General features: G+C 42.2%; 1 protein-coding gene across 7 annotated transcripts in view; it reads right to left on the bottom strand.

The window, feature by feature from the left end:
• The window catches only part of TTLL5 (tubulin tyrosine ligase like 5), a 133,822-nt gene that overhangs the window by 16,185 nt on the left and 103,910 nt on the right, over window positions 1–13,727 (bottom strand). For 5 of the 7 annotated variants that reach the window (XM_027880804.1, XM_027880806.1, XM_027880808.1 and 2 more), the window contains 2 exons: window positions 8,702–8,879; window positions 1,175–1,395 (listed from right to left, as the gene is read on the bottom strand). In XM_027880804.1, coding sequence (XP_027736605.1) covers window positions 1,175–1,395; window positions 8,702–8,879 — 399 coding nt within the window. Of the gene's footprint in view, window positions 1–1,174; window positions 1,396–8,701; window positions 8,880–13,727 lie in introns of those variants that run through there. The other 2 variants (XR_003570892.1, XM_027880811.1) reach the window with 2 other exon arrangements.

Genomic DNA, 13,727 nt, shown 5'->3' with positions numbered 1-13,727 from the left:
TCCTACGGTGTCTTTCATTAGTAATCTTTTACTAAGTAAAACTTTTCTCTTTAAACCGGAGGGGAACTGAGATTCAGGAAACCTCACAGGAACTTGCTCTGAAAGCTTTACAACTCTGCTAGCTCTAGAGTAAATACAAGGGAGGAAGTTATGAATGCAATTTTTTTAGAATGAAATAAGCCTGAGGATAGATGAGGAAGAACCTAATGAAGGATTTAGTCTAAAGCAATTCTGTCATTTAAGAGGAGATAAACAAAGAGCTGAGGAAGCTGAAAACCCAGAAGTCTTGCTCACATTTTCTCATAACGCACAAAAGAGAAGACACACATAGAAATGGAAAGGAAGAAAACTTACAATCAATTAGCAACATTTCATGGTGAATATTTTTGTTTGTTTTTAAAGATAACACATGCCAAATCATCCATCTAACTTAGAATAGCAAGCACTACATAATGAAAGCTTACTAAAAGTTAAAAGAAGGATTTCAACAGATAATAAGGAAACCCGTCATTTTATCAGGCACAGTATAAACACTTTAAATGAAATAAACACTTGTGCTTGAAGACCTAAGTCAAACATGATATGGGAAAACTTGGTTAAAGGGCAGATAAGCTTGTTAAAGATATTGGATTGCTTTGTTGTTTTGTTTTGGAGTTGTTTTTTTTTGTACCCTCTTCTGACTCATCAGATTCTAGGCCCCATCAAAGATTAAACATGGAGCAACTCAAGTGCCTAAACACAGATGTCTAGTACCATACTCATACTCTAAAGTTATTTGAGGCCTCTGCATGGGACTGGTAGATACAACATAAGATCTACAGAAGACCTGTACTCACCTGGAACAGCAGTTGGAGGTCAGGTGAAATGGTCCTGGCCATCTAGAATGTCACTAGCAACCTGTATTTAGGTTACTGAGCCCCACCCTGGAATCAATCTGGCAGTTCCTGTGTTCTCATGTTTGTATTACAGTTTTACCTTCCTTACCACTGTGAAACACAAAACTGCAACATAATGCACAGATTTCAGTACACACACCTCAAGTTATTCTGAGATCTATCTTGGACAGGACAGCGGATATCAGTCAAAGTCAGATGCAGACAGGTTCTTCTCTGGTATTTAGTTTTGGGGAAACCAGTGCCAACTCCCTGTTGTGGATGGAAGAGATAAAACTTACTTGGAAATCCTCTGGCCTGCAGCCTTTCTGATCACTGCCTGTCTGTGGTTTGTTGGAGGCTTTGGAACCAGCTGAGGAGGTGTACTCTGGGATGGCATCACTTTGTGTAAACTGGCTGCTTTTTGGATACTACAAGTGGCACTTGATGTCTTGTGGGCATCAGAGCCAGCTGGCATAGATACATGGCTGGTGCTGGGTTGTGAGTAGTTGGCAAAGAGAGCCTGGTTAAAAAAACAAAACAAAACATAGTAATTGGTGATTACCTCTGTGAACATTGCTGAGAATGCTGATGGAGGTGGGTGACATTTTTGTGAGGGATAACATCTGTCTGGTAAAGGCATGGGACTCTCCCAGGGCTCGAGGGAGAGTCCCATGCATAAAAAGAAGAGTTAAGTAGTCAAATCAGTAAAGTAGTTTTTAGAGCTGAATTTTGTGCTTTTGGAAGCTGAGACTACCTTCTAGGAAGGCAGATAACCTCCTTACTGCCACAAAATTATACTATTTTGGATTAAAAAACGTGAGGTTTAATCCTCAATCTAACCTTGCAGTGGGCTTCTACCTACAAAGAAGTAAAGCTTTCATTATGTTGACTGACTTTCTGCATTTATTTTGCTAAATTATTTTTTATGTGGGAGGTGGGATTGAGATACAATTCTAGGAAAGAAAAAGGTTGTAGGGTAGATGTTACAATGTCAGTTATTTGGTCTAACCCTGTACTTGGAACAACAGAAAGGCTCTGAAGTACTTTTTTTCTGAAAAAGGGACTTAAGGTCCACCTCTGACAAAAAAAGAAATCTCCAGTAATGTTAGGGAACAAAAAATATTCTATTCTATAGCACGTGGGAGAGTAATGTTGGACATTTGACACAGGGAACAAAAGAACCTGCATGTTATGACACACTGGAGAACTGAGCTGTGGACTGGCAAAGCAGGGAGTGGAGAATGTTGCCCTGTGGAAGTTCTGCACACTGCTAAACTCTCTTCAGAAAGAAGCAACCTGCCGGGAGTTCTGCCTTGTCTTTCCTCGAAGTCAGTCAGATTTCCAGCGCAGAGGCAATACCATAACCTTGCAGTTTGGCAGCTAGAGGTCAGCGATAGGAGATGAGGGGAATAGCTGAGCCCTCGCCAGTTACCTCAGTGTGACCCCGGGAGCAGTGCCCTTCACTGAGTTTGTGCTCAGTTTCTTCTCTGGTGGAAAATACACAAAGCCAAAGTGAGTGGCTTTCTCCAGGCTCCAGAGAAAACCACAGTCTGAGAGCTGGCTGAGTCTCAGCATACAGACAGGAAAAGCCCCTCTCCCCCGCAATTCTCTGGCAAATGGCAGGGCTAGTGGTGTGTGGGAAGGCGTTTCTGACAGGCAGAGCTCTAGGGAAAAAAGGAAGTGCAGAAGCCAAAACACGCCTGTTTCCTAACTAAAACTTACTGACAAGATGCCCTTGGGCTCTCAACCCTCCTTAACTTCTCCCTTCCCTAAAGCTCTACCTTGACTGCAGCTTTCAGATTTTGAATTAAGTAGCTAGTACAAGTGCAGAAGTCTGGAAAATAGCAGTCACACCCCATAAAATAAACTAAAATGGAACTTGGTTTAGTCTCTTGCATCTTAGAGCCTGACACATCATGGGGTTGGGATGGAGACCCTCAAGTCACTGCTCCCACTTCTTCCTCAGAGGTGGCATCTCACTGTGCTCTTTGGTATTATGCATCTTCCCTGTAAGTTCTTTTTCTTGCTACTAAAGTCACTAAGATCCTGGAGTCAAAAAAGCATACGGTCACAACCCCTTCCCTGTGTTAATATGCAGTGGCAAGGAGATCCATGACTCTGAAGAAATAACAAGCATGGATGCTCTAACAAAGTCTGATCAGCAAAACCTGGGCTCAAATCTGCCTTAAGAAAGGTCATGGATGTTTTTCATGGGGTAACAGACTTCCAAAAAGGCCTTTGAGTCTACACTTTGCTAAGATTCTGGCTGTCTTCCAGGCAAGGATGGGGTGACTGGAAGCTGACATGGACCATGGCTTCTGGATTCAGCTACAAAGTATACTGCCCTGCTGTGAACTCCATGGGGACAGAACAGGAAATCAGGAGAAGCTACTGTGCAAATAAAGAGGGCAGCTGGGGAGAGCAGAGCCTGACCACACAAAGGAAGGGTTGGGAAGAGAATTCAGCACATCCAAAAAATAGGAGACAAAACTCATTACTCAGGATTCTGAAGGCTAAGGGTCTAGGGAGAGCAGAAGCCTAGCCTAGCCCTTACAGACGCAGTCCTGAAGCAGGCAGCACTCTACAACTATTGCTGCTGCAAGTAAAATCTTTCAATCGCACTTTGCACATTGGCAGATTTAACCTAATGTCAAGGACACATTTACTACCCTAACAAGTTCTTAGGGCTGCAAATCTGAAAAACAGTAAGAAAGCTATAAGACTTTTTAGCTAAAAATCCTCTAAGGCGTTAGTGAATTAATTCTCTTACACAATTCTTTGTGGAGGTAGGACAGCATTAATCCTGTCTTGCCCATGAAGAATGTTAGCACTGACAGAGAAAGTGCTTTTCCCTAACCCACAGACTGAGCAATACAAAAAGCTAGGTTGAAATGTCTGAAAAGCTGTGAAAAGATCCTAACTTCCAATACCATATTCACCTCATTAGACCACACCTCTCCTTGCTTCCACATCTACACATGGATACCATACATAAAGTGTTAGCTGTACAAAAAAGAGTAGTTTCTAATTAGAAAATCTCAACGTGTAGAGCTTGTAAGTAAAGACAATGCACATCTAAGAGTATTAGCCAGCAGTAGCTAAGCTTGGGCTGTTAGTGATTAAAAGCAGAAAGGTACTGTAGTACTTTGAAGAAAAGCAGATATATTAATGATCTTCAAAAACAGAAGGAATGTTCTTGGCACTTACCATTCCTGTATCTTACACCCATCCTTAGCACAGTAATGGAACAAATGTTGCAAGCAAAAACATGTTCATTGTGTGAGCAGAGGAGGTAATGAAGCTCATTTCCTGTGAATCTGTCTTACAGTATCTAATACAAAGCATACCCCAAATTATGCCTCCCTTCATGGGTCTTGGGCATTCTTCTGTTGATTTTGTGCTGTCTAATTAGGAATGGTCTCATGCTGCAGCCTTTGCCTTAATGGGAACAGTAGTTTAATCCCCTTCTCAGATATACAGCTCTTTATTTTAATGAAATTTGTATGAAACATAGCTTTGAGATTTCTGTCCCATAGTCATTCACTTTCAGTTGGATCAGCAAGTCTGAAAAAGATAAGACTCAGCAGTGTATGAGAACTGACAGACAGATGCACACACACATGAGCTGCACAAAGATCCATGCAGCTAGTTCCAAATCACTAGATTTTGGTGCTAGAAACTGAGAGCTTTATAAGCAATAAACAATAACAAGGATTTAAGTTTAAAAAAGAAAAATAAAGTAAACCCAACAAAGTAAACCCCACCACTTTTAGAAAAGCAATTGTGTTTCAGATAACATTGCAAAAATAGAGAGAATTAATAGGCTTAGAAGACCTTTCCAGTCATATAAACAGTTTAGCAAAAATTCTTTTGAATACATACTAATGCATTCAGTTAAATCAGTTTGAATGGAACAATCAGTGGAGTTGAAAATTCACAGAGTGTCGATAAAGAACAGACTCGAAATGTACTATTAACTACCATTGTGTTAAACTGCAGTAAGAGGAGCATCTTGGGGTCATTAGGAAATTTCAAGAAGAGCAAACTCATGGTATGCACAGACTATCCTGAGGCATGTCCTCCTTAGTAAATTCTTCAGAGCAAGGATAAAATACACTAAAATCAATTGACTTGGTGCCTTCTCCTTTATCTCCCTCTTGGTACTGATAGGCCTCTGGGACAAGGATTGGGCTCTATCATTGTATCGGAAAGACAGTTAATACATCTGGGCATTATCACAATTCTAATAACAGTGATAGGATCAGAAACATGGGGACAAAATTTCAGCTGGTATAAATCAGCACAGACTACTGCTTTCAGGATGGTTGTTCTGTTTTACTTAGACTGAGACTTTGACTCATCAGCATCACAAGACTCAAATAGGAAAAATGGCAGCACATTTAGTGGGAAAACAATCTGACGGAGAAAGCTGCAAAACAAGAATGAACAAGAAACTGAAGGGAAAGAGATACTGCAAATCTGACAGCAGTTAAATATATAACAGTTTAGAAAACAGTTTAATGATGTTTAAGGCAGCTTTCAAAGAATCCCTGTGTCGTCAAACATTAATAATGTAGTTCTAGGAATACTAGGTATATTTTTCTGAGTACTCAACATTCCCAGTCAGATCTAAATAAAGCCTAAGGATTTCAAAAGAGAGTCACAAACATCGAAAGAAAAAAATTTGCTGAACTCCATAAAATGAGGAATATTTCAGAGAACATACTATTTTTAAATGACTGAGAGCAGGCTTGTTTAAGATTAACTTGGCCCAATGTTCTACAGCCTAAAATCTACTTAAACTTCTCATTGAAAATGTAATCACATAACTGCCCACACAACTCACTAACATGATTCATGTCTTGTTTAGCATAAGCCTTTCTGATGTAAGCAGGACTGATGGGGATCATTCCACCATATGATTGTACTTTTCTTGTTTTAATTTAACTTTTTTCCCATGTGAAATGTTTGGCATAAAATTCTAAACCCAGTAGATGCTAGGCTAAGCAGACAGAACATAGCCACACAGAGAAAAAGGAACCTCCCTCACAGCTAATGGCATCTTTCCAGTACAGGAAACAATTAGAGAGTAAACAATGAGGGTGTATTAACTGTCTTGCCAACTGCAGCAGTGATACTAACATTTAGGTCATAACATGTCACATGAAGTCTCCATTAAACATTAAAAATACTGCTATAAGCCTGTTTTTCTTGTCTTTTGGTTTGATTTTGTAATTCTTGTTCCTTGATTTTACTGATATCCAGTTTAAGCTTCTTGTCTCCACTTTCAAACTCTTCCCCTTTCTGTTTTCTTCTCTTTCCTCAGAGTGCTGTCTCTGTTCCTGATCCATGTCACTCTACCTATTTGTCAGATTCTCATCCGGTCAGTTTGGTGTTCTTCTTTTTGTCCAATGAACAAAGTACCTATTCTGTCATCAAAGATCTATTTCTACTGTACTGCACTGCATGAACTGAATCCCCACACAATGAGTGAAAACTGTTGGTTATTATTCCTCTTCCTCCACCTACACAGAATCTGCTACTCTGCAAATTGTTAAATGCCTGGAGAAATCATCATCATTCTTAAGTGTCTGGAAAGTGGTCAATCAAGAGTGGGTGCTGGAACAAGGAAGCACACAACAAGCCTTCACGATAAGATATGTCCACTGCATGGTAGACGGGGCTATTCCTATTACACAAATACTTGACTAGAAAAGCCTGTGCTTTCTAATGCATCCATCTCATGTCCAGCATATCAAATTGGTTAACGTACAGGAGGAAGTATTTGCCTGTGTTATTAATCATGGTGCTTCTGTAATTTGTTCACATATAAATATATACAGTCATACATATGACTAGTCCCTTTGTCACAGACAGAGGGAAAGACTGGCATCTACTCATGTTGCATGGTCATGTCACACTCAGGGTGTGCCTTCAGATACATTAATGAATACATGTACTTCAGCTACTGACAAATGGCTATCCTGCCTTCTAACCATAATAAGAACTTCTACAATCAGATGGAACATGCTCGGAGATATCTTGGATGCATTCCCCAAAGCAGAGAGATCACGACACTCCTTCAAGTGATAGGCCTTTCCATCTTGCGGGATATATTTCTTCTGTTGAGAGGAGGCTGATGAACTTGAATACAGCAGGCAAGACAACAAAGGATGGAGTAGATCTCAATACATGGGAAGGAACAGAAGGGAAACAGCAGGCAATGGAGGATAGGCAGCATAGGTGACACTGACTAGGAAATGTGTAAAGCAATGCAGGCTAGGATAAGCTACATCACCTGTGGCTAAAAAGAGAGGATAAATGAGGGCCAGCATGAAAGGTGGGACAGAAGTTAAAGCAGTGTGAGTGGGAAGATGTAGGGCAGGGAACATATAAGCAGCAGAAAAGAGAAGTAGTTCTTGGAAAGGCCAAGTCAAAGGACTGAAATCTGAGAACCTAAGTGGACAAAGTAAGAGGTCAGTGTCAGGAAGATGGAGAGGGTGCAGGTGACAGACATATGAAGATGAGGATAGTGCTGTAACTGGCAGGGGCATCAGAGGATCAATGCAACTGTGACTGGAAGAGGAGGGCTGGCTGGCTGGCTGGCTCCATACAATGTCAACTGGGAGAGGAAGTGTCCAAGGGGCAATCATTTCATTAAGATGTGATTTTCATGACAGAAAGTCTGAAAGCCCCCAAGTTCAGCAAATACCTTTTTTCATTAATGGCAAATTCAGTGCAGCCTGAGCCCTTGAGCATGGCAATGGCCTCTCCAAACTGCTTGGCTCTGAAGGAGAAGGGAGAGAGAGAAAGGAGGGGAACGTTGTGGGTGTAAGAGGTTTAGCAAAGAATTACTTTAACAGAAACTCCTGAGTAATAGCTCTGCCCAGGCCAAGAATAACATCAGCTCAATGTCAGCAATTAGAAGAGGGCTCAGCCAGGCCCCATGGCCAGCTCTAGCCTCTTCACAGGCACAAGCCATTTTACAGCCCTTTTCTGAGCTCATGAGCAGCCACAAGTGCCCACCCATGAATTAAGATGAAAGGAAGACCTCCTGCTTGCAGGAGGAACAAGAAGACTGTAGGTGAGGGAAGCTGAGGATGGAAACTGCATGGCTAAGTAAGGGCCTTAAAAGAAGGAGTGCAAGGAGCAAAAGCAGAAGGGCCTCTCCTTCAAGATGCTCCCAGAAAAGGATGAGGGCAATTTGCCTACAACCTTTCTCAAAGACCCTGACTAGTGACTCACCTGCTTCACAGAAGGGAGAGTGGGTGTTTGGACCTCCATGTGTTAACTCTGTTCACAGGAGTTCGGTCATACCAGACTGTCCAGCAAACAGCTCCTTACTATGGGAGACCAAACTCTTTTGAGTGAAGGTTTGTTCACCCAATGACTTCTTTACCTTTAGCAGGGAAGCCTTTTGAACATCACTCAGAATACATCTCTCTATCCATAACAACAAAGTAAGGTAACAAGTGTATCAATGAAGTCACTGTAACCTTGGGAGATTCCACAGGAAGGATGTAAATGCTGCTCCAAACACAGTGGTCCACCTTTGGCATCTAGGTGTCATCCAGATCATTAATACAAGCTCTTTTTCATATTCCTCTAGCTCTTAAGATGCCAATGCAATGGAAGAAGCTATTGGGAACTACAGCACCAAAATGCTATTAAAATCACTGCAGGTAATATTAATTTCTTTGAAACACACTTTAAAAGCTACTTTCTTCACAAAAGTTGTGCCACATGTACTGCCTTCTGGGTTTGTTCTGCACATGTAAGACTCAATCAGCATTGCTACATCCCAGGCAGGACTTTTTCTTAGTTACCTGTTGCCGTGTTTGGTTTTGCTCCAACAATTGTCGTGACTGAAGTTTCTGCTGCTGAAGTTGCTGCACAGCAAATTGAAGCTGATAGTTGGGATGTGTCAATGGACTCTCTGTCACCTTGTTGTAGACGCTGTTCTCCACCTCTCTGTCACAGGCAAAATGATGATTCTCCAGAGCCCTGAGAAAAGAAGAGCCATCATGTTTTCACTATTCCCACCTACAAGGCACTGCTGCTTCAAAAAATCCCTTAATACTTAGCCAGCTATGAATTTACAGCAAGTGGCTTTAACAAGCACAACACCTGCTAGAGGTGCCACGTGTCAAATGCAGTCTTGCTAAACACTTTAATGAATTCCAGTCTGGGACTATCTTACTGAACATTTTCTTGAAGAGAACCAAGAAAAAGAGAGTAAGAAATCTAAACTGGAACATTTCCGTGGCTGATTAGCAGGGATGAGGGGCAGAGTTGCAGCAGGAAAAGAGCTAAGGATTCCCATCACTAATGAGATATTTATTTGGATTTGTAGATATTTTAATTTACTAACACAAGGCTTACACTAAGCACACACATGCAATCAGAGTGGAATAGAAGAAAGACACGCAGTACAATATCCACAGAGGATAAATGGCTGGCTGGGTGAGGTTGCAACTAGAGTACATGTTGACTCCATACAGTTCCAATCCAAAAGACCTGAGATGAGCGAAGTTGGGCTCATTTCTTTCATCATCAGAGTAATGCAAGCCTTACCCAGAGGACAAAAGGTCTCCTGCAAGGAGATAGGAGCGCTTACAACCCAGGCTTACACAGTGGGAGTTCAGCTGTGGCCTGCAACATGATAAGTACCAAAAGGAGCTCACTGGCTTGCTTTGAAGTTTGTAAGCCTTGGTGAGAAGGCAGCAGCAACACACAAGGCCGAGGGGCTTTGCAGAGAGCAGGTGGCCGACTGACAGGACCACAAGGTGTCCTGAAGAGGCTACAATGGCCCAGCAACTCGCACATTCTGTGCTCACAAGACAGGATGCCATATGACCTACTGAATCCTGACACTCTTGCTAATAAAACCCTCAATCCTCAATGCCTGAGTTTCCCAAATTTCTGTTAACATTGTCATTTATCTCTCAGCTACTCCTTCCAAGTATTTCCTTTGGATTCTCAGGGCAGACTTCCCTTGTATTTCCTATCCTCATCATAAATAACTAGGATGTAAAAGATAATTGATGTCTTTTATGCCATAATTTGGAGTGTAGGTCATGGTTTTGGCAAGGGAGTTAACTGCAATCTCTTTGCTTCAGGATCCTATTGAACCTTTCAACCTACATTCTTTGAACATGTCACAGCTTCCCTTTAATGTGTTGCTCCTTCCTCCACAAACTTTTTCATCATTGCAAACCCTTAAAATATTCAGAAAAATTTTTCAAACAAGACCAGAGACAACTGCTAGCCCTATTTCCTCTCCCTCAAAAATAGCCTTTCAAAGTAAACTGAGGACAAGGACTCCAAACACTAAAGGGTCACTCTACATACTCAGCTCCTCAACAACAGGAGAAAAGGAGTTCAGCAGCATCTTCACCTTCCACCCTCTGGGCCTCCACCTGTTTGGAGCACCACTACTACTTTTGCTCTTATGGGCCACGGCCTGTAGGTATCTTTCTCTAGACTTAACCTGTTTAAGGGATCCCACCTATATTTCTTCATTCCTTTGCTTCCACTGTACCCCAGTGCACCAGTGGATAAATGACTTGTGCTCCCTGCTACCTTGTGCTAGAAGATTCTCAGTCTTTCAGTTCTTTTTCTTTCACCACTACTTGGAAAACTGACAACTGTAATCTTGCTGACAGTACTGAGGACTTGAAACTCAAGGTCTGAAGCTGGCTTTGTGGTTAACCTTGGAAGAGCTGCTTCCTTCTTCTGAACCCACCTCCCCCCCTTCTGCCCCAGTTATGGAGTCATGATCCTCTCTACTACTGTGGTTTTACCCGCAGGTGCTCAGCTCTGGATCCATCCGTGTGTGTGTAGTGCTGGCACCCCAACACTGTTGCCTAGTAGGCACGGGATGCCACAAAATGCACAACGCTAAAGTAGGATAGGACAAGGAACAAAGAATCCTTGAAATTATCCCCAGCTGTCTCTCCCCAATCCCTCCAGCTCACCTGCTGGGTTATCAGCAGGTTGCTGTCACCTGGACTTAGCCCTCATTCCAAGGGTCATATCTGCTCCTTCCACTGCATAGATACAGACTCCACCATCCACCCTGATGTTAAAGCTCACTGGATTTTCCCTTTTGAGAAGCAGCTGAACTCTCTGTTATCATTCCAGTAAAGTCAGGTCATGCTGACAGGTGAAATGCACAAAGGACTGTGCTCAGAATAGGATGCAATCTTTGGGAGATGGCTGGGCATAACTGCAGACCAGCCTTTGAAACAAACATTGCACCACATACAAAGCTGAAGAGCATTCAGGAGCTTCATCGAAGTCACGTTAGTGCTCAGTAAACAGCCTGATTAATTCCCCATCAGAACTTATGAGAGATTATGATCTTCAATACCTCTGTTTTGAACTAAACAACTGTATTTGTCTATTTGCCTAGAATAGCTTTTTCACACCAGCTTTTCTCAGTTGAGAAAATTAGGTTAAATTCTGTTAAAATGCTCCTAAATAAAGTAAGCCAACATAGGATAAAGGGGTAAATCTTCTGGATTTTGTAACTAGTTAAAACACATTAAACCAGAGCTAGAATAAATGGAGAGTTTCCACAACAGAAGGCGATTACCACTGAGGTCCCAACAAGAACCTGCACAATGATCTCTACTTTTCAAACATTTCTAAGTGATCTAGGGGAAAAAATAGTGAAATAAGAAAAAAAAAAGTCTGCTGGTAAAAAACTGAAAGTCACTGAGAACTGTGAAAGAAACACCACGTTACTGAATAATCAGGGGTTAAATAGGTAGATGGCATTCATTTTAATAACTATGAAGTCATGTACCCAGGGAAACACAATCCTAGTTTTACACAGTGACAGACTTTGAACTAGTGTATTGGGTTTCTGTGGCCATGTTTTGGTAGCAGGGGGCTACAGGGGTGGTTTCTGTGAGAAGCTGCTGGAAGCTTCCTCCATGTCCTGCAAAGCCAGTGCCAGACAGCTCTAGGATGGACCCACTGCTAGCCAAGGCTGAGCCAGTCAGGAATGATAGCAACACCTCTGTGATAACATATTTAAGAAGCAGAAAAAAGTTATTACGCAGGTGAAAATTGCAGCTAGAGAAGAATGGAGTGAGACCATGGGAACAATAACGCAGACACCAAGGTCAGTGGAGAAGGAGGGTGAGGAGGTGCCCCAGGCACCAGAGCTGAGGTTCCCCTGCAGCCCGTAGTGCAGACCATGGTAAAGCAGCTCTGCCCCTGCAGCTGACGGAGGATCATTGAGGTGCAGAGATTGCCCTGCAGCTCATGGAGAAGACCCACGCTGGAACAGGGGCCTGGCAGGGACCTCCTGACCTGTGGAGAGAGGAGCCCATGCTGCAGCAGGTTTTCCTGGTAGGATTTGTGGCCTTGTGGGGGACCCACATTGGAGCACCCTGTGCCTGAAGGACTGCATCCCATGGAAAAGTGACCCACGTTGAAGCAATTTGTGAAATTGCTGGAGAAGTTCATGAAGGACTGTCTCCCTGGGAGGGACCCCACGGGGAGCAGGGGAAGGACTCTTCTCTCTGAGCAGCGGCAGAAACAACAACTGACCCTCATTCCCCATCTTCCTGCACTGCTGGGGGAGGGGAGGTAGAACTTGGAAGGGGAGAGGGGTGGGGGGGAAGGTGTTTTAAGATATATTTTACTTCTCACTATCCTGTTCTGATTCTGCTAGTAATACATGTAACTAATATCCCCACTTCGAGCCTGTTTTGCCCATGACAGTAATCGGTGAGTGATCTCTCCTGGTCCTTTACACCTGAAAGCTTTGGTATGTTTTCTCTCCCCTGTCAAACTGCAGAGGGGAAGCGAAAGAGTGGCTTTGGTGGGTACCTGGCATCCAGCCAGGGTCAACGCACTACAACTAGTTATTTTATTCAGGATGGAGACCTTATAACTATAGCTGTAATAGAATTTTTCTACGAAAACATCACTAAAATCCTCTCAAAAAGCAAATTCAGTGTTAGGAATTACAAGGAAAGGCATAGAGAACAAAAACACTAACACTACTATGCTACCACATAAACCAAAATTGCATACATCTCTTGCATACTGAGGATGATTACAACCCCTGTCCCTCCTCCCTTCTCAAAAAGCACATAGCAGAACTGGAAAAAGTACACAGAAATGCTGTAGAGATGATCAAAGGTAAGGAACAACTTATATATTGAGGAATGACTTAATAAATAGGGACTCTTCAGCTTGGAAAAATGACAACTGAAAAAAATAGGAAATACATCTATAAAATCACAAGCTTCAAATGACATGCTACAAAACATAGGAAAAAATGAATGAAGTCATCAGGTGGGCAGGTTAAAACAAACAGAAGGAGGTAGTTTTTCTCATAACACATAATTAAATTATGGATGCCTTCTTACTATGGGAACTTAAGGATGCCAAAAATTTAAAAGCTTTCAAAAATGATTAGACAACTCACAGAAGTAAGAGCCACTATTTATATACAAAGATACCATCTCCTGGCCAGAAAATTGTTGATTATAGAGTCCCAGAGAATACTGGGGAAGTATGACCATTCTGTAGCATCACCCAGGGCTCTTCCCACAGAATCTTCCATGGGCCCTGTCTGAGCAGGACATTGAACCAGATAGTCCATTTGCTCTGCAAAAATGCAGCCAGTGTTGTTTATGCATCAGGGGTCTGAAACTAAACCCGTTTAAGGTTTAAGAAAGAAGTCAGAGAATTCAGTCAAGCACTCTCTAAGGTATTCATTCAAATTATATGATTAATTATAGAAGCTAATGTCTGTTCCAACTGCTCTCATATCTACCTTCAGCTCAGAACCTGCAATACCTAAAATTCATCCTTTGATCCAAAAGAATG

Source organism: Empidonax traillii, unplaced genomic scaffold, assembly GCF_003031625.1.
Source record: "Empidonax traillii isolate 1590-97213 ecotype Southwest subspecies unplaced genomic scaffold, ASM303162v1 scaffold74:size2480735, whole genome shotgun sequence".
NCBI lineage: Eukaryota > Metazoa > Chordata > Aves > Passeriformes > Tyrannidae > Empidonax > Empidonax traillii.
This window is presented reverse-complemented; position numbering and strand designations above follow the sequence as displayed.